At 35.9% G+C, this 27,622-nt stretch overlaps 1 protein-coding gene and 1 long non-coding RNA gene across 6 annotated transcripts in view; one reads left to right on the forward strand and one right to left on the reverse strand.

Annotated features, from left to right (window-relative positions):
- The window catches only part of LOC106876558 (uncharacterized), a 265,778-nt gene that overhangs the window by 77,359 nt on the left and 160,797 nt on the right, over positions 1 to 27,622 (forward strand). Inside the window, exon 1 of one of the 5 annotated variants that reach the window (XM_014925156.3) lies at positions 8,833 to 9,381. The exons of the other annotated variants lie outside the window; for them this stretch is intronic. Within the exon in view, the coding sequence (XP_014780642.1) occupies positions 9,300 to 9,381 (82 nt within the window). The 5' untranslated portion in view covers positions 8,833 to 9,299. Of the gene's footprint in view, positions 1 to 8,832; positions 9,382 to 27,622 lie in introns of those variants that run through there. 5 annotated transcript variants of the gene reach the window in all.
- Positions 17,863 to 20,478, reverse strand: LOC128247014 (uncharacterized). Its single transcript, XR_008263416.2, has 2 exons — positions 19,411 to 20,478; positions 17,863 to 17,991 (listed from the first exon to the last, which is right to left on the reverse strand). It is a non-coding gene; the product is annotated as an uncharacterized LOC128247014 (long non-coding RNA).

Raw genomic sequence — 27,622 nt, forward strand, 5'->3', positions numbered from 1 at the left:
ATTTACAAGATGTAAGTAGCTTTGTAAAGCATAACTTTTGTGACTGGCAGAGATATAACAAGGTAAAGTTTAAAACCATTCACTCTTGAAATTTCTCAAACTAAACCCCTTACTAATTTTCTTTCATTTCATCATCATCTGGTCAAGCTTTCTCAGACATTTTTAAGCTGCACACACCATCCAGCTCAGTCCTGTATTAGTTGAGAGAGGTCTTCAGGTAGGCATCCAGAGTCTCAGGTGAGCTGATCTACATGTTGTGTTTGGACAATCAGCTCAAGTATGGCATACTTTGGTATCCATGGCAGTAGGTTACTTGCCAGCTCTTGTTTAGACCGTTAGCAGTATCACGTGAAGTGCAAGTGCTTTTCCCTTATAATTTTGGACAAGGATGGCCCTAGGGTTGCTGGTGTCCCAGGTAAGCCACACTTCGGTGTGTACTAGCTGACAGTCGTGAAAATTTCCTTGTCTTTGTCACACCCTCCTTGGCGCCCCCTAATACATGGCACCCCGGGCAACTGCCTGAGTTGCTGGTACCTTGAGCCAGCCCTGATGTTGGAAACAGCCAGGAGATCTCCATACAGCTGTTTATTGTTGGGGTTAGTTCTCTAAGATATGTTTAAGACTGTAAGTTCCATCTTGCTTGAATTCCATTTTTTTTTTTGCTAAGTGTCCAGGCTATTGCTCTATACTGAATTAAACTTCCTGATTTTGTCCAATTTCAGTGATAGTGACTTGCATGCTAGCAAAGTGATAGGAGAGTTATAAGGGGCAATTCATCAACATTTTTGTACTTGAAATATTTTCTCATCTGGATAGTCCAGGTTCCATGCAGAACTCTGCGTGTTTTTGCAGTACCTAATCGTCACTGTAAACAAAGTTGTTATGAGAAATTGCTAAGTTGAGTAAGTTATAGGTATATATGTTTTATCATTATCATTCTCTTCATTATTTGAAAGATTCGGTGTTGAATGTTTTGCCTTTTTAAATGGGGTTCCCCTGGCCCGCATAAAATTCATTTTCCGATCAGCAAGAATAGTTTGTAAGCAGAATCTTTTTGTTTGCTGCGTTCTACACATTTGATGTGTCAGTGATAAGAAACGTTTGAGTATTAATTTTTCTAATATAATCAGATGTAATGTTTACAATTTGGAATTGGAAACCAGCAAAGAGCAGAACAGTGGAAAGAGCGATCCTTACAACGTTGATTTTATAATGAGTGTGTTCGACTTCCAGTGTCCGGGAGTTGTACACATTGTTATATAAAAGATCAAAAACAGAAACATGGTAAAAACTCCGAAATTTTTAAGCAATGAACGAAAAAAAGACTGGAGTGTAATGAGATTGTAAACTGGGGGATATAGGAGATTGCGTTAATTTCTTTAACTAATTGAGACGCTTGTAAAGAACTTTAGTTGACATTAGTTGACTATTAACTTGCCATCATTGTTAATTTATTAATCTTTCTGCTTTCCTGCCCAGTTTTTTTTTTTCTTCCTTGCCTGAATTTTCCCCGCTGCTTTGTCGGAATTCGGGAGGGCAGTTTCACTCCTTTCTCCACAATCGCAAAGTCTTTGTTCGCTAGTAGTTATTTACAAAAGAAAAATGTATCTTTTTTCTGAGCTATCGTATTAAAGACTTCTATAAGGAAAGTATATATAATCATAAATAAGTAATGAACTAAAAATAAATGAAAATGTGAAAACGGTTGACCTAAAAATATAGAAAATCGTTATTTTGGACACTCAGAAAAGATAGTGCAGGGTTGACAACTCGTATCAAAATAACGATAAAGAATTAATATTTTTCGCGTGCACATACGCACGCACGCACGCACATACACACACACACACACACACAGTGAGCGTATGTTTATGTGTAACAATGTGTACGCGTTCGCACGCGTGTGTAAAACGGCGTTCGAAACTGAAATATTCTCTGCTACATATAACAGGTTATATACTCGGCGGGTGATATAAAACGTTTCAGGAACAATTTGGTGAAATGCCTTCACAAAGTAACTAATTCTAGCTTCTTGTTCAAACCTGTCGGACTCCTAGTGAGATACCAGTAACAACGGAAATTTGAACAAAAATTTCTGAGTGTATGAGAAAGCAAAATCAAGAATTGACCACTGAATTTTAAAAGCATAGTCTGTATGCTCGTTAAGGCCACATATACTTGGATAAGGCTCTGTCATCCTTTTTTTTCTTTTTGTAGGTTTGTGACTGTATTAAGTGGTAAAGGGTTTTGTCAGTAAATTCGATATAGGATTTTGATACAGTATTGCTATCAAAAGAAACTTTACCATTATAAACCAGAGCTTTCAAAAGTCATAGACTAGTAGTTGGCATATTACTACTAGAAGTAGAAGATAGAATTGTAATATTTTTTAAAAATAGGAAATGTACTTGGTGTTGAATTCAGCGAGACTGTAAAATTATTGGTATAGAAGTAACTGCATTATCTAACAGTATTTTTATTAAAGGGCGTATATTTGCGATCTAACAAATATCATGAAGATATTAAATTTAAAATATTTCTCTAACGGAACGAGCTTTTAAACGAATGGGTGGGTTAATCCATACAATATTCCTTTTTCATTTCTAAACATATCTTTTATGCAATAAATTATGTCGGCTAAAACGTTATTTAGTTTAACACCAACATTATAACGTGCAGAAATGTTAAAGAAGGCCTCACCATATATTCAATATACATTTGTGAATAATATGAATAATATTTCTTTAAATTGTTGGAGGATGGTAAAATTCCTTTTGATGTAGTGTAATTTTTCATCAGGTTTTCAGCCACGATAATATCTATTATTAACACCTAAATTTAAAGTAACTAAAATGTGAACAACATTTAAATCAATATAAGGTTCAAATTTTTTAATATAGCTTTTAGATCGTTTCCAAATCTAATTCATGACTGTTCATATCAAGGAAAATTTATTTAACCATCGTCCAAGCACAAACCCCTCTTTAAGGTAGTAAATCTTTTTTGAAGAAGGTCTAGAACATAAAGCGCACTAATATAATTCAATTTTGTTGTGTTATGATTCCTCAAAGAAACATAAAATAATTCATTTTTCAATTTCAAAAGAAGTTACAAAAGCATAGAAGAGATTTCTTTCCATGTTCTATAATCCTATAACATTTACTGATTTAAATGAAGTTTAGAGAAAGGATTTTGTTAGAGAGGGAAACAATTCTATCAAACTGTAAATTTGCAATGATGCTTATTACTGATGCAGTTGAGACATTATGTAACAGAAACACTATTATCCTACAACAAGATCAATATGATATTTCAAACTTCATGAATTAATGTAATTTAGAATATTCATGTCGACTGTATCTAATTCACTCCAAACAGTCAATGAACCTGAATTTTGCACTACGAAGAACAGCATTTTTGTTATCGTCTGTGTTGTTTAGCTCCAAGTCAGACTGATAGACCAAAGATGTAATGAAAGGCTTTCCAATTGTATCCATCTCATCTTTTTTGGTCAGACATAGAGTATCTAGACTACATTACCCAATATATCCTCCGCTTTTTAATACAAAGTGATGTAAGCTTTTCGTAAAGCGAAATATTCTACAGTCTACTTTAAGCAGTGGCGGTTCGTGTATAGGATCTGTGGAACTGCAGCACCCGCTATTTCCACTCGATATTATCGATAACATTCAATATAATGAGTCCTTTTTTCCTTTATTTATACTTCAACATTATATAATCCTCAAGCTTCATGTTAGTAGCCATCCCCAGTTTATGAAAAAACAAAAAAAAAAACAAAAATGTTTGTATAGAACTGTGCGCTTCACAGTTCCAGCGACGCAGTATTTGGCTGTCGTGTGCATGCTCACATTTCCGAGATAGGAAGCTTCACACTAGGGAGAGAGAGTTCTGCGCGAACGACAGTGCCGGTGAAAGGCAGTGTTTCTTTCTGACACCGCGTGTGTTGTGCTTAAAAACGTGTTTATATTCTTGAATGCGATAAAGTGTAGAATTAAATTATTATCCTCCTTCCAGCTTCAGTGTTGTTGTCAGAATTTGAAAAATATGGCACCCCCCCCCCCCATTTTGTGATTTAGAGGGAGGTTTGAAAAAGAAGAGGGAATTCACGGTGGTGTTCAGGGAACAAATTAAACACACTACCTGGCAGTAGCTAAAACGCGAACCGATCAAGTTTATGTATAAATTTTATTTTTATATGTTTGTTTCCTTTTACACAATATTAAAACAATGGCTAAAAATTTTCATGAAGCAGGACCCCCACTAATTTTATCTACGAGCCGCCACTGACTTTAAGACTAATCGTTATTACTTTGTCTTCGTCAAATATGGAGTTCTATGTTTGATTGTCAATTTTGTTTATTAGCCATTAATCTTTGGTATAAATGCTGTCTGTTTCATGTGAGAGAGAGCGAGAGACAAAGACAGAGAGAGAGCGTGTGCGTACGTGTTTATGTGTATATATATCTATATCTACACATACACACACGCATATGCATATTGTTATCTCAGATGAAACCAGTTTTTATGATTTTGAAGAGATGTAGGATTCTTGCTCAAAGAATTGTATGTTAATTTTAAAATTTATCATTTTAACTACGTTAAGAAAAAGATCTGCTTCAAGTGGGTTTATTGAATTATTTTGCAGTGGATGTATTCTTATCCTATACACACACACATATGTATGTATAGGCCAAGAATACATCCATATATGTATGCATATATATATATTTATACACACACACACACACACACACACACACATATATGCATACATACACATACACCACACGTAATATATACATATATGTGTATGTATGCATACGTGTTCCGCGCGCGCACCTCTGTCTGTGTAATATGGGTGAGAAAACGCTAGTGTAAGCATGGAATAGAGAAGCACCGAAGCAGTGTTTTGATTGGTCCGATTCTTTAATTCTAATTTCCTAATCGGGGTAAAGTAGTCCAGCAGAAGAGAGTTGGTTATAAGAAATGCACAACGAACGAGAAACGAGAACACAAAAAAATCGGCAAACATTTGTAGACGGCAGAATTCATTTGTATGGGATGATACATTAGATATTCATATAATATGATGAGGTTATTCTTTTACAGCTGTTTCAAAGATGCGGTGACTGGTTGATGATATAATACATCTCCTTTTCCTGTATTTACCTCCCCATTAGTTATTATCGTCCTCTTCCTCTGTATTTTTATTGATGCTTGTGGTTGCTACTTTTTTTTTTGTGCATTTATCACTCATTCTTCCGACGAAAAGTTTCGGCGTTCCATCTTGAAAATAATAATATATGCATCATGCGAGTTGATAATATTTTTGCTTATTTGCTGTGTATAACTATTGCCTCTTTATTGTACTTCTGTTTGCATCAACTAATCGTTGAATCTTTGATACAGTTACAAAAGAATAACAACATCTTGTAATATGAACATGTAATATGAAGGCGGTGGACAGGCAGAATCGTTAGCAAGCCGGGCAAAATACTTAGCGGCATTTCGTCCGTCTTTAAATTTTGAGTTCACATTCCGCCAAGGTTGACTTTGCTCTTCGTATTTGAAACCAAAATAATAGGTATATGTAAATCTCATACAAATGATTTCCTGTCATGTTTAATTGTTTGTCCATTTTTCTCTCTGTCTAACCTCCGTTCCCACCCCTTTCTCAGTGTACATATATATATATATATATATATATATATATATATATATTATATATATATAAAAAATTAATTATTACAATTAAAAGGGTAAAGGATTATCAATTTATTAATAAATTAATAATTAATAATTTTTACCAAGCCCTTCGGTATGTAAGCACCATTATCGGTGTGGAACTTATTTAAAAGTTCTTATACATTTATAAACAAAATTAAGGGTTCAGCAACAGGTTGCTTCACCACATACCGAAGTTCACGAATAGCAGCTAAAAATGCTGAAACTCCAACAGATAGCAGTTACCCGCAACTCACATAGGCAAAACAAGAAGAAAAATAACGAACTAAACTAGCCATAGTTAATCATAGACATGTTTCTGGTTTAGGAGTATAAAAACTCTTCATTACCTCATCGGTATGATATTCCTGTTGTAAATTCGACGATACTGGCAAATGTGCATGCATGATCTAGCGCCATCATTGCAGTCGACACATCTTGAAAGTATCTCCAAATCTACATTTTTAGCTGCTATTCCTGAACTTCGGTATGTGATGAAGCAACCTATTGCTGAACCCTTAATTTTGTTTATATATATATATATATATATATACATATAAAATAATATAAATAATATATAAACATATGCATATATCCATACATAATGTATGGATATATGCATATGTTTATATAGTATTATATGATCGAACGCCACGCATCCTTTCCCAAGTAAATTCTCTCTGGCAGCTGAAGAAGGATATGTTCTCTATGTGGCCTGCGTGTTTTTTGTACCTTGTTTATCACTTTGTCCATGTTTTTTGCAACGTCATGTACCCAGATATGTATCTATATGTACATGTAGATGAAGGTATGTACATACGTGTACATATATATGCATATACTCATATATTGTTTATATATATATATATATATATAGTCAATCCAAATAAGAACTAGCAAGTAAAAACAACAACGCGAGGACGTGGAACAAGTACTGTGTTATTGGACGCTTAGGAAAGGAAAGAAAAGAAAGAGGATTTAACGTTTCGAGTGGAACTCTTCGTCAGAAATATAGAAAAAGTCCAAAGAAGGGAAGACGGAGAAAGAAAATCGCCAACGATACACACGCGGTCACAGAGAGAGAGAGAGAGAGATGTGATTTGTGTGTGTGCGTGTGACTTGGTATCATAAGTTTGTGAGAATGTATAATATGACTGCTTGAACACGTAGCGTAGAGGAATCCAACAGGTGGCACTTTTCAGGTGTGATGGAAGTCCAGGTGGTTACAGCAGTAGTTTTCGTGACGTGTAGTTAGTTCCACAAACTGGGGAAAAAAATTGGACCAGATTTATTATATATGAGTGACCAATCACATATCGGGAAAATCAGCTCCCCCACCCACGCACAAACACACACAAATGTTTCATAAAATTAGAATATTGTACAAATGAATTGTCTTGTGAGTTAGAACATCAATTCCTCCCTCCCCCTTGTGTGTGTGTGTGTGTGTGTGTGTGTGTGTATGTGCATGCATGCGTGTTCCACAAAATACAGTGTTTCTTTGAGAAACAGTTGCTACTTCCTCACTCAATCCTTTATACAGTTTCTAGAGACAGAATCGACGTTATATGCCCTACAATGACCCTTCACACAGTGCAACATAGCCATTTGAGAGAGAGAGAGAGAAAGAGAAATCGCAGTATTTGAATAGAACTTCATCGACTCTGAAAGGGTGAAAGATGAAGTTGATTTCGGCATGATTTGAACTCAGAATGTAGAACACCAAAACAAATCCTGCGAAGGAATCTATCCGACGCAGCAACGACTGCCAATGTGTGTGTGTGTGTGTGTGCGTGTATTTATACGCGCACACACACACACACACGAGCGATGTCACCAGTCAGGCTGTTGCTGACTTAATTCCTCTGACCCACATGTTACTGAGCGATGCCATCATTACTGTACTTACTCTTTTGGAGCTCTTCTCCTTCTCTTTCCAAACATTTTCCTGACTCTCCTCCGCTCTTTTGTGTGTGTTGTCTTTTCCTATCCTCTGCCTACTTCTCTATATCTCTCTCTCATGCACGCACACGCACCAGATTTGTTGTTCTGTTACTACTACTGATCAATATTTTCCCTCGACACAGGAACTAACTTTGACTCTCTTCTTTTTCGAAATAAATTACGTCAATTAGAAATAATTAATTAGTCGCAATGAATGGAAAATGAAATGCCAGCTTTCGCCAGATTCGAACTCGGAAACTCCGTACATTTTCTTTTCTATTGCGGCTATTTTTGTTTTGTTGGAGTTGGTTGTCGTTTCGAAGTTAATGCGGGATCTCTGCATTATTGGACGCCAGTCTTACCTCAAAATTTCTTGTTACGTTTTAAATTCAAAATCTCTCACTACATAATAGAACCCCTGCGACGGCTGCGCTGTTTTACCTGGGAACCTAGATTTCTTCGGTAATTGTTTCTAGCTTTGTGGCCAGAATCATAAAGTGTCAAATGCCCATGGCCATGAGAGGAAAAGAGAGGAGATACATTTGGCTACACTGATCTTTAGTGAGCACTGAAATTGTCAACTTTCAGTGAGACAGGCAGAAATATACAAGTAGACTTAGAAACAGAGAGAGAGAGACAGACAGACAGAGAGATAGAGAGGGAAAGAGAATGGGGAAACAAAATAGAAAGTATACATACATATATATATATATATACACACACGCATATATATATTTATATACACACACACACACACATATGTGTCTGTGTGTGTGTGTAAAGAGAGAGAGAGAGAGAGAGAGTTATGGTTTAAAATGGGAGATGATAGAGGGAGAGATTTACGGAGAGAAAATCGAAGTTTGAGAATGAAAAAAGCAGGCAATGAAGGTATGTGACTCAGAGACAGAGGGAAAGAGAAAACAATAAAGAGAAAGTGAGAGTGATATAAATACTATGACAAAATTTGTCGAGCAAAAAATGAGAAACGATTTACAGAAAAAAAAAAAAGAAATAAAGAGAGAGAGATATAGAGAATTATTAAGAAAGAGAGCAAGAGAATGAGGTGAAAAGAACGTGAGAAATGAGAAAAGAGCGAGAGAAGGGAGAAGAGAGAGGGGGAAAGTTTTATTAAGAGAAAAAGGGGAACGTGAGACTGACAGAGAGAGAGAGGGAGAGTAATAAAAAATTGTAATAGAGAGAAAGAGAGAGGGTGTGAAACTGATGTTTGTGTAGGTCGGGCCGCAATGGTGAAGACGAATGTGGGGAGATAGGCTAGTTAGAAGAACAATTTAAACTAACGTGGCTTGACAAATATATACAAACACTTCACCAAAAGCATAGAAGAACAGTAATAATATGTGTAAAGTGATTTAGTTAATTAATCATCAGTGAAATATATTATTAAAAACACGTTTTAGCTCTCAGAAGACCTGAATGAATACCAACTTTCAAGTGACATAGAACAAAGTTAAGTTGTATAAAGTTGAGTCGTTTTACTCTATTCTCCACCAGTGCTCCGCTTCACCCAAAAGTTGCTCCGTTGCTGGAGACACCAGTCCACCAAACCAGCGGGTAATTCCGCACCACAAATTCTCTGATGGTGGCGAATTATGTCTAGATATTTAGGAGTACTTCTCGTCTGTCTTTTATCTCCAATCACAATATATGGCGATTTGACTGATGAGATTTCCGGTGAGTTGCTCCATAACATTTGTTTTTTGTTTTTTGTTTTTTTTTACCTCCTTCCTCTATAAACCGTATTATATATATAGGCGTACTTACAATGTGCTTTCCTTCCGACTTCGTTTCCCCACAACTTTTAGAAAAATTGATATATTTTAAATGAAATTTTCTATAAATACCGTTCAGATAATGTACATTCCGATTATATGGAAATCTGTTGTGAAATTTTTTTTTTGCGAATGTGGGAGAGTAATTAGACATACTTACACAAGTGGGCCCCACTAGATGTGCCTATAGACGTGTGTGTGTGTGTGTTATAAAATCAACTTTATCTCTCTGGGTATCCGTCCACATATCTTTGATTTTATGTACGCGTTGGAAGCTAAAATCTTCACAAATTGAATTCCTCGTTTCTGATCGTTTGAATTTCTGAAACGAGAAATTGGGTGTAACAGTTTGTGAAGTTCCTGCTCTCAATAAAATATCAATGTATAATTTTATTTTTAATTTTGAGTACTCCCTTTCCCTTTCCCTTTTCTCCTCCTTGTTAACAGATGCACACCGCTATTTCCTTGCATTCTTGTGCAAATCATAAGCGTGTTCAGTATGTATGCATTAGAAATGTGCACTGTGGTGTATGCATGTACGTGTGCATGTATGTAAGCGTGTGTGTATAGATGGATGTAATCGGGATTATAAACACGTACCTAAAAGTTCCTTACATCCAGTCTTGTTTCAGCTGTTTTCTTTTAGTCTTTCTAAACCACTAACAAATTCAATTTGTCATTCAAGGCACCTCACACAAGCACATATATACCCCTATATGTTCCTAAAGTAAACAGTAGTATCATCTAAATCAGTTCGGCTCGGATCTTCTTTGTCCTGGAGTATCAACGAAGTGGAATGTTGTTAGATTTGAATTTATTACAACAGGTGTTCAGGTAAAACAAACAAAATTTCAAATATTTGAAGAAAGCTGACCGGAGACATTACATCTTTCGGTGCAAGTTTCTCTCCTGTGTGCCTATAAAGAATTTATGAACGTCACTCGTTTTATCCTTCAATGAAACCTCCTATCTCTCTAAGGAATTACTATAATATATTAGTTTGAAATGAATTACTAAAACTCATATATAGTGTGTATGTGTAAAGGTATGTCTGCATGCTTTTGTCTGTGAAATTATAGAGGTATGTATTTATGTAAGTGTACATACTGTGTGAGGACACATGGCCTAGTAGTTAGGGTGTTGCACTCACGATAGCGAGATCGTGGTTTTAATTCCTGGCATCGGGTGGTGCGTTGTATTCTTGAGCAAAACACTTCGTTTTACGTTGCTCTGCGATCACTTCGATACCTGACGTGTAATACACTGTGCACCTGCTCAGGGTCGATTTTGACAAAGAGAGCGAGCTAATAGCAACATACATTCGGTCACTATAAAACAAATCATTTGTGCAGTTCGTTCAGCAAAAGCTGAGCATTGACACGTCGTTTTCGACAGAAGATTCCGTCATATACTACGTGTACAAAAGCATACATTTATGTTTTCAAAGACGTGTGTATATTAGTTATATATATTGTCATTTTCCCACATAACGTCCTCTTGACATAGATTAAGAGGCTAGGCTGATGTTTGGTTTTGTGATACAGAAAACGAAATACTGAAGTCAGTAGAAACCTAATGGAAATTGAAAGAATTCTTTCCTTCAAAATGATATAAAAGTGATTCAAACTAATATGACAAAACGGTAAATGTAAAATTCGATTTTTTGTATATTGATTTTGAATTATTTTATTATAATTCGTTTAATTTAATAATAAACTAAAATATAAGAATTAGATGAGATAATTCTGTGGAAAGCATTTAACAAATTGTGTAAACCATTTTTAACAATATACAGGATAGTTGACATATGACAATACATACATCTCAGAAATAGCTATACCGGTTATAACTATTGCTTCTCTACTGATACCTACCTGCTCTGTAACAACGTATTATTTGCAGTCAGCTGCTGCCTACCAATACATAAACCCTTCAAGGTGAGGCAATGGGGTATGGCATTTAGAGAAGAAAGAGTCTGGTTTAATACTTTGATAATGCTTGAATACTTTGACTCCTCCAAACTGTTCCATCTGAACATGAGTGGTGATTAACCTGTTGCATTGATTGGTTCCTTATAGCACACTGATAAATTATGAATGAATTGCAGGGATGCAAAGAAGTTAAGTGTACCTTCAATGTTCGTATTAATACAAATATACCATGTAACATAATTCTTTTCAGTCAGCTCATCTTTCGGATTCAGAGAAAACTTATCTCCCAGTTTCATTTCATTGAATTTAGTCAAGTACTACCAAACATTATTTTACTTTCATTTTATTATGCCAATCTTTGCTGACTTCAGTCATTTCACTTTCTGAATCATAAAACAAAACATCATTGAAAACTGTGTGTTTGTTTGTCAAAGCTGTTTATTTATATATCTACCAGTACCGCTGGACTGGCCCTTGTGCAGGTGGCACGTAAAATACACCATTTCGAGCGTGGCTGTTGCCAGTACCTCCTGACTGGCCTTCGTGCCGGTGGCACGTAAAAGCACCCACCACACTCTCTGAGTGGTTGGCGTTAGGAAGGGCATCCAGCTGTAGAAACTCTGCCAAATCAGATTGGAGCCTAGTGTAGCCATCTGGTTCACCAGTCCTCAGTCAAATCGTCCAACCCATGCTAGCATGGAAAGCGGACGTTAAACGATGATGATGATGATGATATATGTGTGTACATGTGGCCATGTGTATTTAAATATGTGTTTATATCAACATATTTATATACTTGTTCAGTATACTATTCAAGTCTACACTTGTGTGTTTATTTTGTTTTCTCATCAACATATTATTTATAGTTTTTTTTCTGTCTTTTGGCTAGTATATAACTTCCATCAATTTGATCCCAGAATCTTTACAATGTCATAGATTAGTTGCTTTTCCTGCCAGTGGCATACAGGTTTATTGTTGATAATTCTGTTGATATATGTACAATACAACTACTTCTAGCCTCTTTGAAGTAGACACTGTGTCTATTACTATTTTCTTAGCATTTCTTACGATGTAAGCAGTCTCTTTGAAATATTTTTGCATTCATTTAATTATTTACCTTCTGAAGAAATGGTGCTCAGTAATTTCGCTCTAGCGTAATGTATGAAAAGGATGGGATAATTAAATCAATCACTTCTATTTTTATTTTCTTGTGTAATCATTATATACATATGTATGTACACACACTCATCTACATCTGTATATGTGTATATGTAGATATATTTGTGTGTGTGTGCATATTACACACATAGTTATAAGAGAGGAAATGGAAAGGATGAAGTTCGTCAATGTTCTGCGGCATGAGAACCAGAGGCTTGAGGTGTTCCAGATTGATAAACAGTGTTTGAGAAAATTCTGATGCTAAAGGAGAGAAGTGTTTAAATGGATGATGGTACACTTGCACTTAGTGATTCTGCAAACGAAAAGGCATGGAAGTGCCACTATGAAATGCTGTTAAATGTGGAAAATGCATAGGAGAATCTTCTTAATGTAGACCCAACAGAGGGACCAGTCATCTGAGTTAACAGCAGCACGACAGATAAGGCAGTTAAGGATATAAATTGGGGAAAACCTCTGGCCCATCAGGAATTATCACCAAGTGGCTTTGTGGTAAGAAGCTTACTTCCCAACCACATGGTTCTGGGTTCACTCCCACTGTGTGGTATCTTGGGCAAGTGTCTGCTACTGTAGCCTTGGGCTGACCGAAGCCTTGTGAGTAGATTTGGTCGACGGAATCTGAAAGAAGCCCATTGTGTGTGTGTATATATATATATATATATATATATATATATATATATATATATATATATATATATATACATATATATATATATTTATGTATGTGTGTATCTGTGTGTCTGTGTTTGTCCTCCCACCATCACTTGATAACTGATGTTGGTGTGTTTACGTCCCCGTGACTTAGTGGTTCGGCAATAGAACCCAACAGAATAAGTACTAGGCTTTGAAAGAATAAGTCCTGGGGTTAATTTGTTTGACTAAAGGCAGTGCTCTAGCATGACCGCAGTCAAATGACTGAAACCAGTAAAAGAATAAAAGAAATATTCATCCTTATATCTAATCAGGTTTTCCAAGAGGGGTGGAGTCATACCCAATGACTGGTGTAGCAGTATTATTGTCAACTTCTACAAAGGTAAAGGAGGTGCCTTGGGCAGAAGTAATCACAGAGGTATCAAATTATTGGACATGGACATAAGAAGAGAGTTAACCCAAATGAGATGCAGTTTCGTTTTGTGTCAGAAAGAAGTACTACTGGTGCTGTCTTCCTACAAAGACAACTATAGGAGAGGCATTTAGCCAAAAATAAACCACTGTACTTGGCATTTGTTGACATGGAGAAATCTTTTGACAGAGTCCATCTCTCCCTCATCTGGTAGTTGATGCAGAAGCTAGTGGGTAGATGAGTGGCTGGTGAGAGTTGTCCAAGCCATCTACAGTGATACTGTCAGTTCTGTGAAAGTCAGTAATGAGCATTACAACAAATTTAGTGTGCAGGTAGGAGTTTCCCAAGGATTGCTTCTCAACCACATCCTATTTCTCATAGTCCTCTAGGACTATAAAATGCATATGTCTGCATGTTTATAAAGTGCATAAATGTATACATGTTTATGAAATGTGTATATGCGTGTACATATTAATATTAATATATAACGTATATACCATCATCATTGTCATCATCATCATTGCTCAATGTCTACTTTTCCACACTTGCATGGATCAGGCAGAAGTTGTTGAAGATTTTATGTTGCTGGATGGTCTTCCTGTCGCTAACCCAATATTTCCTGATGATCAGATGTGTTTTTCACAGAATAGTTGCAATGATCAACGTCACTTGCTTGTTTACAGCCTTCATGTGATACTTAGACAAGGATACAAGCACATTCATGCTAGAAGCTTCTTTCAGTTTCTACTTACTAAACCTACTCACAAAGCTTCGGCAGTCCCAGGGCTATGGTAGAAGACATTTGCCCAAGGTGCCATGCAATGTGACTGAACCCAAGACTTCATGGCTGGGTTAACCACCCTGCCATTCTTGTACCTTAATGTACAGGGTGTCCACAAAGTCTGGGTACATGGGGATTAACACATACTTTAAGAAATTATAATTTCTTATATTTAATTGTTTATGTTATGATTTTATTTACTCCATGTACCCAGACTTTGTGGACACCCTGTATATATGTATGCATATACATATTTATACAATGTATATGTATATATATCTGTGTGTGTGTGTACATGTCTAGGTTCATGCTCGTTGTCTGGGCAGGAAATTAACTATTAATAGCCATGCCATCCCTCCCACATATTTAATCACGAATGTAAATAGTTAAAGTGGGTCAACACCCAAATAATTATTAACACTGTCGATACTGTACAGTATTGAAACAGCAGCATTCTTAACTACAAGCAATGCACTATCTCACCTTAATATCCAGGAATTTTTATTATTCCTATTAAGACCTCAATACAGTGTTTTAGTTTTTCAGATTAACATTGTTAGATGTCAATATTTCTGTTTTCATTACTCTGCTGTTAGGTGTGGCCAGTGTTGCTGTCGTTGAGCTTTTGTTTGTGGCAGCCAGTTTCAGTGTTCGGATTTTTTAACATGAAATTCTTGTTAAAAGCCGTTATCCTTAACTTCAGAGCTTGTTTTCATGAGCCTGCGATTTTGACATCTATCCCTTGTAGACCCCAGTATTTCTGACATCAAATTTTGTTGTTTAAGGGCCATTGTTTCTGATTTCAGGTCCTTGTTTTGGTTAGATAAAATAAGTACCATCATATACTAATGTCAATGTGATTGACATTATTTGAGTTTACAAAAATGGGCATTATGCCTCATGACTATAGCCTCCATGGAAGGTGCTTATAAGCCATTCAAGAAACACACAAAAATCGTTAGATTCACTTTAGCATTTAAATTTAATTTGCCAAAATATTTTCATCGCTTTGACACTGCTACCTGTTCACTGACAAAATTCCGTGCCGCTGAATCTAACAGTTTTTGTGTGTCTCTTAAATGGCTTATAAACACCTTCCACGCTGCAATTGTTTTATATGTATTTATATATATATATATATATATATATGTATATATTTGTATGTCTTTGAGTTTGTCTTTCACCACCACATGGCAACTGGTGTTGGTTTGTTTATCACCGTGTAACTTAACAGTTTGACAGAAGAGACCAATAGAATAAGTACTAGGGCTAATTTGTTTGACCAAACCCTTCAAAATGGTGCTTCGGCATGGCTACTTCTCAATGAATTGAAACAAGTAAAAGATAAAAGATAGGCATGTTTAGAAATTTTAGGATCTACAAATTTTGTTTGTGAATATTTTTACATATATTTTCCCATTATGTATGTATCTTCTTACGAAAAAACTTATTATTTAAGTCATGACTAAAAAAGATAAGAATAATCATTATAGTTGAAATAAAAGTAACACTTGAATACCTCACATTACCTAAACATACTAATGACTTATACAAATTTAATTTTGTTTTGACATTCCTGATGTTTTACATAAGCTTTTCCATGCATCAAGGAATCCAATGATATATTTGCATTTTGTCTTCTTAGAATTTGTATTTTCACACTAGGTTGACTTTCCTATGGTTTTCTGCTTAAATATAATATGTATTATCTGTTCTCAGCTTACAGTGTAACTAACAGGCTTGGCTCATTAAGATCACTGTACAATGATTATGAGGTGAGAAAGAGGGCGTTAGATTTCACAAAGTAGGCTAGCCTGTTGAATGTAATAACTAAATGTATAATAAAATCCTTACCTAGTTTAAAATGGAAACGTTTACAGTTCTAAAGCTTATAACATGTCCTATGTTGTATCAGATCACTTTGCTGACAAAATACTGAATTATGCTTTATCATCATCATCATCATCATCGTTTAACGTCCACTTTCCATGCTAGCATGGGTTGGACGATTTGACTGAGGACTGGTGCAACCGAATGGCTACACCAGGCTCCAATCTAATTTGGCAGAGTTTCTACAGCTGGATGCCTTTCCTAACGCCAACCACTCAGAGAGTGTATATAAATAGAAAATAATCACACCTATTGATATTGACTGAAGATGTATGTGTTAAGTGAACATGAAGTTACTGCTAAATGTTTGATCAATTATCACTATACCTTAAGTTTATGTAAGCAGAACTGATGGGAGATATCCAATGATAGCAACAGTACCACCACAATTGGTATAGCAGTGTTTGAGTTCATTATTTTGCAGTTCTATAGTCCAGTATATTAATCACATAGCCACTGTGCTTCATGTAAGTGGGTAGCTATTAATAATATGACTTACTTAATAATAATATGCCTAAAGAAAACAACTCCTCCATCAACAGCTGTGAGATCTCACAAGCCAACTATTCACTGTCATTATCTCAAGTAATTCTATTTAACTTGGCTTTCTGGCTCACCAAGGAGGTAGTCATGTGAGGCTGGACAGTACTCTCAGGTAGACAAATGAGGAGTTAAATGTATGCTTTTCATGAGAGAAATTGACTGTCAATGTGAATAGCCAAAGATTGGAAATCATTGCGCTAATCTACTTTATAGCTCATGTATCAGGACACTGTGTGTGTGTGTGTAAATACCTGTCTTAACTAGAATTTTAAACTCATAGCTAAAGGTTTCATGGCAAGGCCTGCACAATATTTGAATGGATAAGATATTGGTTAAATGAGAAAGAGTTTCTGGTTTCTCCTCTTACTCCATACTCCTCCTTAAAATGATTACTTGCCATTACTTCTAACAATACCTATTCCTACGTAGGTGATACCAGGTTTCATTCTTCTATAACTTTCCATACCCATGCATCATTTACACACAACCTAGATACTTTGCGCCAAATTGACCCAAACTCATGAACAGAAACCTTGAAAACAGCCTCCAGTAAAATCAAACCATTCTTGTCTCCTTAAACAGCAAAAATACAGAGTTATTGCACATATCAAGAAAATATGATTGCATTTCTCCCTTCTTAAACATGAACAGCACACAACTAGAACCTTCAAAGACACTACTAATGCTAGGCCTCACCATTATTGAGGATTACATTGCAAAGTCTGTGTCATGACAACTAGTCCTCCTATTCAGAACCAGAAAATATTTTATCCTTCAACAAATATTGACTTTACACAAGGCTCAGATGAGACCCACAGTGGTGTTTTGCTCCTATATTTGAGATGGTGCAACCTAAAATCTTTGCATGAAATCTCTCTGAACTCATAACCAGAGATCTAGAAAACTTCCTCCTGTAGATTTATTCCTACTTTGTTTCCTTCAACTGCAGAAAGAATGTAATGATTTATAAGTAGTAAGTAAATGAGGGGAAGAGACATATTGTTTATTTGTTGAAATGGTCCTTTATTTTCATTGTTACAATGAAAGATACTTCAAGTTGTTATTATCCACACATTTGCCATTCTGTTACCAATTCTGTAGGTTGTCAAGTTCGTCTTTTGTTGACTGCTAGGAAAATGGATAGAAGATGGAGAGAGTAAGAGTAAAAGAATTTAGACAAATAGAGAGGGTGAAAGTTGTGTAGTGACATGAGGTGAGAAAGATATGGATGCACTCTTTTTGACCAGGGGCCAAGTGAAAGAGATAGGACCAGGTCCCCTATGTGTTTTTTCTAACTAAATTAGGCCAGGCTATACAAAAAATTTTCCATCTCATATCTACCATGACCTAAGTTTTGCCTGAAACAGCCAGTTAAAGAATTATCTCAATGTGACAGTTGACTCTCATAAATTTCGTAGTGCCAATGTCGAGAACAATAGGAAGGAACTTGTAGAAAAATCTAGGCTAGGTTTCAAATCTTGGTTAAGAATCTAGGAAGCTATTCATTATGATATAATCACTGCCCATGTCAAGAAAATATTATTGCAGTGTGTCTCTCCTTAGTATCAACACCACACAACTATAAACCTCAAGGTCATCACTATTGACACCCTAAACTGCTTCCAAAAAAGGGATACTCAATGTCACTAGACAACACACTCCAACCTCTGGCTCACAGATATGTTGCCTCTTCATTTTGTTTTTTGTACAACATCTACAATGGCCTATGTGCTTCAGAGGACCTGTAGAAGCTGTGGATACAATAACTCCTTTCTCAGTATCAAACAGATAAAATGTAAATGAATTGGTCTATCAGACTTTCAACTTATAATGTATAGGTTCAAATTTACTGTATGTGTTTCATTATGTCTGTGGATAGAACACTTTGTACTGCATACCTCAGTCTATTTAGCTGGCGGATATGTACTATATCCTTAGAGAAATATTAACTGTGATAGACTATTATTGTGTCCAGGGAAAAATTTACCTCTCATTAATTACCATTATAGAAAGTAGAGTTATGAGTAAGTACAAAGCCTGAGGCTTGTGGAAATATTGGCTGAATATATTAAAGGTTTCAAACAGCCATCATGAGATGATAGCACTCATTAATATCAACAGATTAATTCAGTTATTACAGTATGATATTGACTGTAATATGGTCAAAGGATAAGGAAGATGACCTACCATGTGTGATGGAGGTAGATGACACTGTTTAATGTGGCTAATATTATGATTAACTGTGCCAGTGTAGACAGTGCATGGTTTTTGTTCAAGAAAAAAGATTAACATGGAATCTAGGGAGTGAAGATCAGTTAGCTTACAGAAAAGGGCCAGCACAAGAATATAGTGTTATGAAATTGAGAGAAGACTTTCGTAGTTGAGAGAGAGAGAGAGAGAGAGAGAGAGAGAGAGCTTGATATTGAATGAGTGGTTGGAAATTATTGGTGAATGAAGATTTACTAATCCAGCTGACAGTCATTTTCTGGATGTTTATACATATATATATAATGAGGTATAAAGGCTTCTCTGACGTGTGAGCATTACCTGATGTAGAGGATACATATGTTTAGTATAGTGGACATCAATTTCCTATGCTGCAGTTTTGGCTTTGTAGTATATGAATAATAATCAGAAATAGCAAAGTTCATTGTTGAAAAGAAGTGTTATAGTCCTAGCTGTCTTCTCCATGGATAGTGAAGATGTAATATTTGGGGCTGTGTTTCTCCCTGAGGTTTACTTTATCTGTGTTTTGAAGGTGTTGCGAAATACAGAATAGGCTAGTACTTCTTGTTGTGCTTGGCAAGAAGGTGTGTATATGTAATGAATATGTTTCTGTAGCCACCGCCTGACATAAGAACGTGACTATATGTGAAGTGGATTGATACAATGTAAACTAGCATTCTGTGCCACAGCTGGTTAATGTTGACCTGTTGTTGCTAACATAGATCCATCTATCATACTACCTTTCATAACATAGATACTTGGTATCTCACAATATCACACACACACACACACACGCACGCATGCACGCACGCACGCACGCACGCATGCACGCACGCACGCACGCACGCACACACACACACACACACACACACACACACACACACACATTGGGTCATCCCATAAATCATGTGGTTTTTATACTTCTTTTATTTTTCAAAATTAAGATTAAGTTCTTTTTTAATCTAAAATATGCTCCCCTTCATTTTCTACATTGCTCTTCCATCTATCTGGTTGACTTGCAAGGCTCCCGCTTCCAAAATTCACTTGTCCATAATGAAAAATACTCCTCCAGTACTGTTCTGGCCTCATCTACAGAATTCATATTTTTTCCATCCAAATGATTTTGAAAACTGTGGAATTAATGATAATCAGATGGGGTAATGTCCGGCAAATATGGTGGGTGGGGCATTGTTTCCCATCCAAACCACTCCAGCCTTTGGAATGTCATCCTGGCTGTATGTAGCCAAGTATTATTCTCATGGAAGAACATCTTTTGTCATGAAACCAAAGATGGTTGTTTTTCTTCTGGCGCTGACTTAAGCCGCTCAAGCTTCTTGCAGTAGATCTTCTTTGTTTTCATTTGGTTTGGGTTTAAAAGGTCAAAGTGGACTAAACCTTTCATATCCCACCAAGACCTTCTTTAGACTGGGGTGCCAGTATTTCTACTTTCCCTACCCACTGTCTTCAGTGCTTGACAATTTTATGGAGAACCCATTTCTTGTCATCAGTCACTATTCTGTCCAAAAAGGTTTATTTGTGAGACGTGACAGCAAAGAAGAGCACACATTCACTCCCTGCATGTGATTAGACTCGGAATGTTTGTGAGGAACCCATTAACCCAATTTGCTGATTTTTCTGATGGCACGCAGGTGTCGATGAATGGTTGAACGACCAAATCCAAGATTCTCTGCTAGTTCCTCAACAGTTACAATGGGATTTTGTTCCACCAGAGTTTGCAGGACATCCTCTTCAAGCTCTACAGATCTTTCAGGATGAGTCTCATCTTCTAGGCTGTAACTTAGAGCTCGGAATTTCTGGAACCTTCGTTGACACTGGCTTATACTTATTGTCTGATCCCCATATGCTGCATTAATATTCCTCGCACTTTCCTTTGCATTGTTGCTTTTATTGAACTCATTAATCAAAATATGCCAAATATGCTCCTTCGTCACTTCCATTATAGCTTTGAAAAAAATAACTGTTAAAAATCGAACTGCACTCTTCAAAATTTGCACTAAGAGTAGGTACAAAGTAAAATACTACCTGTTTTTATTGCAAGTTGATGCAGGTAGTTTATCCTGTTCCCCTCTGACTTTTAGTTCATGCAATTGAAAAAACTGCATTGTTTATTGGATGACTCAATATACATACATACATACATATATATATATATATATATATATATATATATATATATATATATATATATATATATATATATACAGCACAAAACTTTTCATTAATGACTTCACAAATAATTGCATTCAGCACTTCAGTTAAGAAATTATGATATTCTGGTTGCTGCATGTCATTGTAGTTCCTATGGGAACTGTGACACTGAAATGAGTGTAAATATAATGAAATGACTGCAAATCTATAATTGGTGTTGTGTTAAGAAAACAGACTCAGAACAACAATTTAATTTCGAGATTTCAGTTTTGTGTCTTCTTTCTTTCTTCTTTTCCCCCTCTTCATCTTACTCATCCTTCTACTCCCTCTTCTTCATAGCATTTTAGTTTTATTTCCTCAATCCTCCATGACAAGATTGTCAGCTGATCCATTACATTTCAGTCTAGCTTCATAATACATAAATATGCTTATTCACCCTTTAGTCTCCCTTTCTTTCTACTACCACTATGTCCACTTCCCAAGTACTCATAATTTCAGTTTGGGTCTTCAGCATTCACCATCCATGTATTATGTTTGATTTCCATACTGGCAGGTGTTAGAGGTAGTGCTTTTATGGCCAGATACCCTTCTTGTTGCCAACCCTTTTAGATGCCTCTTATGATTGACAAGGATATGGTGTACTTACTTTTCATAAAACTCAGATAGACAGACATAGGTCATATTGATTATTTTAATTTGCCATACTTGAGAAGAGTTGTCAAGCCAAATAGAAATGTAGTTGTAGCCGATGCCAGTGTCATGTAACTGGCATCTGTGTCAGTGGCACATACAAAGCACGCATTACACTCTTCGAGTGGTTGGCGTTAGGAAGGGCATCCAGCTGTAGAAACCATGCCAAATCAGATTGGAACCTGGTGCAGCTCTCTAGCTTACCAGTTTCAGTCACACTGTCTAACCCATGCCAACATGGAAAGCAGATGCTAAATGATGATGTTCTCAGTATGACTTCTCAAAGTTATAAGTTTTCTATTTTTTTTCTGTAATATTTCTCTGAGTTTGAACTCTTCAAATTTGCTCCATCTTTCCACCACATTGCTGTGAAATAGGAATGGGAGGACAATGATAGAAATGTTATGTAGAAAAGATTCAAATGTAATTAGTTTTACTTGTATGTTTTTACACAGTCTATTATAGAAAATATAAAGAAATCTTTTTAAGTGATTTAAACATTGATTTAATACTTTCCTCTCATTACTGCACTGATCTGATTAATTAAATTATTTCTATAATGTTCATTAAATATGTTAGCTTTGATTTAAAACTAAGAGACATAATACCTGTGAGGTTAAGGTGTTGGGTTACTGACCACAAAGTCATAAGTTCAGATTTCAGTACTGTCATTACACTGTGTCTCTGAACAACAAATGTAACTTGGTTTGACTCTCACTCTCATTTACAAAAATAAAAATAAAAAGTGGCTCTACAACTTTTACATCACAGTTGAGTGGTTAGTTGCTTAGTGAGATGAAGAAAAACCATCCAGCTGTAAAAACATTTGTCAGAGAAGTAAAAATTCTCTCACACATGATTTCAAAAACGGTTTATATTAGGTAGCAATCTCAGATAAGGTAATCTATTCCTGATATTTCTAGCAACTAAGAGAACTGAAGTATCCACATATAATATTGACAATGTGTTTTATTCAGTCTTGCTAACATGTTAGTGGAGAAGTAGGAAGCTGTCAGATAACAAATACATGAGCGACAGTAGAGAAATAAAATGAAAGGGAACAAAAGGATGTGGTGTTTTTGCAATGCACAGAATAGCAAACAGAAAGAGTGAGTGAAAGAATTAAAATGTGAATGGGGTAGAGTAAAATGTGTTACAAAACTTGGAGTGGCAGGTATCATTTGGAAAGAGCTAACAATGGGAACAAACTCAATTTGCCGATCAATAGCAATGGGAAAAAAAGAAGTCTTTGTAGAACTCACTTTTGTACTCTGCATGTTGTGATAAAAAAACTTCTGGAATAATAATAATTATGTATAAATTTTTCAATGTTTTAAAACTACTAATTTCTAATTTAAGGCATAAAGCCAACAGGTTTTGAGTGGAGAAGTTGGTTGATTAATTTGACCTCCCCACTCCTCCTTGGGATGACAGGCAAAGTTGACTTCAGTGGGTTTTAAACTCAGAATGTAATGATCCTAAACAAATACTGCAAGGTATCATATCAGATGCTCTGCCAATTCTGCCAGTCCACTACCCTGTTTTCCAAATAATATGATGATAATTTTGGCTGTGTGCCCAAGAAACTCGCTTTGGAACTACATGGTTTTGGGTTCAGTCCTACTGCATGGCACCTTGACAAGTGTCTTCTACTATAACCTTGGGTTGACCAATGTCTTGTGAGTGAATTTGGCAGAAGAAAACTGTGTGGAACCCCATTGTGAGTATATATATATATATATATATATATATATATATATATATATATATATGCCAGCTACATGGCTACAGTCCAAGTAAAAGAAATAGTCTCATCATTTTTAATAAAATTTTCATAATGTTTTAAACTATTTGATTAAATAAATGGTGCCTTTTTAAGGGAAAGTGTTAAGGTGACCCATCATTTTGATAGGTAGTATATCTAAGTCTTAGGTCCTTCTATTCCATGTGACACATTGGGTGGTAAGGCTTCTCCAATGTTGTTGGTTGGCTACGGTGATTTCAGCTTCATCCAAAGAAATGTCAATGGCTTTGAGGTCATTGATGAAGGTGTAGCGCCACGTCGCTTTTGGTTGCCCTTGTTTTTTCTTGTTGTGTGGTGGCTTCTACAGAATGGTGGTTTTCGCATGCCACAACGATGGTAATTGGGGGATATGGCCTGCGAATCCCAAGCGGCACTCAGTGACAACATCATGGAGTGGATGGGTATCGGTTTGGCGATATATCTCATCGTTGGTGATGTGATCCTGGTATAATAGTCACAGTATCCACTGGAGGCATTGTAGCTGAAATACACTGAGCCTTTGCACAATCTTTGCCAATGTCTTCCACGTTTCCGCAGCATATATTGCTGATGGTATGACAATGCTGTTGAAGAAGTGCACTTTGGTCTTGGTGGAGATCTCTCTACCTGCCCGATGGGTTTGAGTTCTTGAAAGACAGGTAAGGCCTTTCCAATCTGGCATGCAACGTCGCGTTTGGCATCTCCATTGCTGGCCACAATGCTGCCCAAATGGGTAGTATGTACCACCTCATAAACAAATTATTAGTAATATTTTAGTATTAAAACAAAAAGTGTGAGGTCTTTAGATAAGAGATTAAATAATGGGTTCACTACCATTTTGAATAGATATGCCAGAATGCTCCTCCAAAAAATACAACAGAACACCTTTAGTAAATTTGAACCCTAGACCTGTGAGTTGGTAGTTTAATATATTATCAATTTGACTATTTTGCTTTACTTTGTGAATTCTCCATCTTCAAAAGATATAACATATAGAATGAGTCAACAAGGGGTATATATGTAGGTGTCGAATGTGCTTTAAGTAACAGCCAAATTTCCTTCAAAACAAACACACACACACATGCATTATTGTTTAAAATATGATAATACATTGGACAATGTATCCCTTGATATACAAAATAATGGGATGATCATGGCTGGAAAGACTTTGAACATAGGTTTGATCCGTCAGTGCTGACCTAAGGGCTAGACAACACAGCAAGCAGAATATTATGTTATTTTATTTTATTTTATTTTTTTTTTTTTTCCCCTTAGAGGATGGGCAGCATACATGACTATTTTTTGGGGGTTTCTGAGACTGGTGAAAGGAAAGAAGTCCCCTTGTTATCTTCAGATCAGAGTCCTGTCCCAAATGCTTACAACATTGTGAACTTTAGCTAAAGGCACCCAAGACCAGATGGTAGCATTAAACAGAATGACAATATATAAACAAATACAAGATCACAGCTGAAACAACCTTAGTCTCAGGTTTGCTTGATCAGATCTAACTTAGGGTTAAACAACACCATTAGTCATTTCACTTAACTCTGGTAATCCCCTATAAAACAAAGTTAATCATGTTAAGTCAGTAAGCATAGTCATTCATAACTATTTCAGGCTAAAACAGACTTTCATTAGAAAAAAAAAATAAGTTAGTTCATATGTACTGGTGATGATTCTTACCTCATTTTATCAATACTCTGGTTTGTATGGAGGTGGGAGGAACCGGGGGGGGGGGAAGAAAACAAAAAAGAAAGACAACAATCTCCAAACAACTATAATTCAATATATATTACTTACCACCTCCTACCACATTTATACAGCTGTAGTTGCTGAAATGGAATATTGACAAGATATATATATATATATATATATATATATATATATATATATATATATATATATACATACATACACATGCACACATACATATAAGTTTATGTATATTTACATACACACGCACACACATATGCATATTTATGCATACATAACATGGATATAAATGCTTTATATACATATAAATATACCATATATATATATATATAACAATTAGAAAATGGAGGATAATATGCTGAACCCAACTACTTGCAGACGGTGTATCCCACTATCCCTTAGTGGGTTGAACCCCCAACCCCTAACTCTCTCACGTTATATATATATATATATATTGTGATCATGTCTGTTTTTTCTGTACTAAAATGAGTTGAACAAAACTGCTTGAGACAATGCTTTTGGGTTGGATGTCCTTCTTGATGTCAACCTTTACTTGTTTTCAAGTAAGGTACTTTATTCAAACACTCTTCTCAGGTAAACACACATGTAAGTTAATGCTGAAATAAAACTTCTTAGGACAACAACAAATATTTGATGTGTTTAGGGTTTTAAACACTCGATGAAAAAGACAAAAAAAATTTTATCTTGACCAGAGTATTGATAATTTAAATGCCTAGTGTGTAAATCAATTTCATCATCATCATCGTTTAACATTCGCTTTCCATGCTGGCATGGGTTGGACAGTTTGACAGAGGACTGGCTAACTAGGAGGCTGCACCAGGCTCCAATCTGTTCTGGCAAGGTTTCGACAGCTGGATGTCCTTCCTAACGCCCTGAAATAGGAACTTAGTTATGCAAATATCTATTTAGTTTTCTAAGAGGGCCTTAGTTATGCTAATCAATTTGTCAGGCATTAAATTCTTGAGGCCCATAACATGTATATAAGAAAAAAAAAACTTCAATCACAAGTAATTTGTGTAGCAAATATTTTGCAGATATCCTTAAATAAACTGAAATCATTAATGACTACAATAAAACAACTTAAAATTAACTCAGTTGAGGACTGTGATAGAATTAATGCTGATATATAACTATCTGGGGGATAATAATAAGTATTTTATGTGTTAGTGCCTTTATGTATGTACAACTGTTCAATGCTATCCTTGCCATTTTGTGTCGGGTCAACCTTAACCAAGTGACACATTACTAAAGGCATTCATGAATATCTTCATCTAATAAGTCCTATTTTTTTAAAAGACATTACAGTGTAATGTGAAGGAAATTTGGCTGCTATTTCTTGCAGATTAAGCTTCTGCATGGAGGCTCCTTCATTGGTTTCCCATTCATCATATTTTTATAGCTGTAGTTTTGATTTTATAGGTGTAGTTTATTTAAATGGTATTTGAATAGGCACACATGTATTTGTGTTGTCCAAATACCATTTAATGTGTGTGTATATGTATGTATGTATGTGTGTGTGTGTGTGTGTGTATATATATATATATATATATATATATATATCTTAGAGGGTTGTTTGTCATGGCTGGTCAGAAGGCTACCATTAGTTTCCCAGCTATGACGTGCTTAGCTGTATAGGTGATCCATCAGACTCAGATGGCCAGAGGCACATAACCTCTCTACAACTGGAGGGAAGAAAACATCATGCTCAGTTAATTTTGTAAATGGAAATATTCTGGAAGGAAAATCTACTCGCAAAACTTGGGCAAGGCAGAATTGTCTCCGTTACACCAGTTCCAGTTATGTCTATGACAGGCCTGCCAAAGATGTGTAAAGATAGCAGCATTTACCTAGTCAAGAAATGGGGAATTCCATGTTTTTCCAACACAAATTTCCTCTGATGTGGGCACTAACTAAACATTTCTTTTTTGAAGTTTAAAATGTTCCCCAGGTCAAATGAGTTTTTCAGGATTCTTGATATGCAGCTGGCCAGGGGCATGATGTTGCACCTTCTGGTATTCTAAAGGAGTACCTGTGATTGTTAAAACACAATGCTTGAATGGGCCACTTGTAGATCTGACTTATTTCCGTGTCTGTGCTGGTGGTGTTACAGCTGTTGTTGTCGCTGTCATTATTGCTGATGCTGTTGTTGCTCTTATT

This window comes from Octopus bimaculoides, chromosome 2 (genome assembly GCF_046866305.1).
Source record: "Octopus bimaculoides isolate indiv1 chromosome 2, ASM4686630v1, whole genome shotgun sequence".
NCBI classification, from domain to species: Eukaryota; Metazoa; Mollusca; class Cephalopoda; order Octopoda; family Octopodidae; genus Octopus; species Octopus bimaculoides.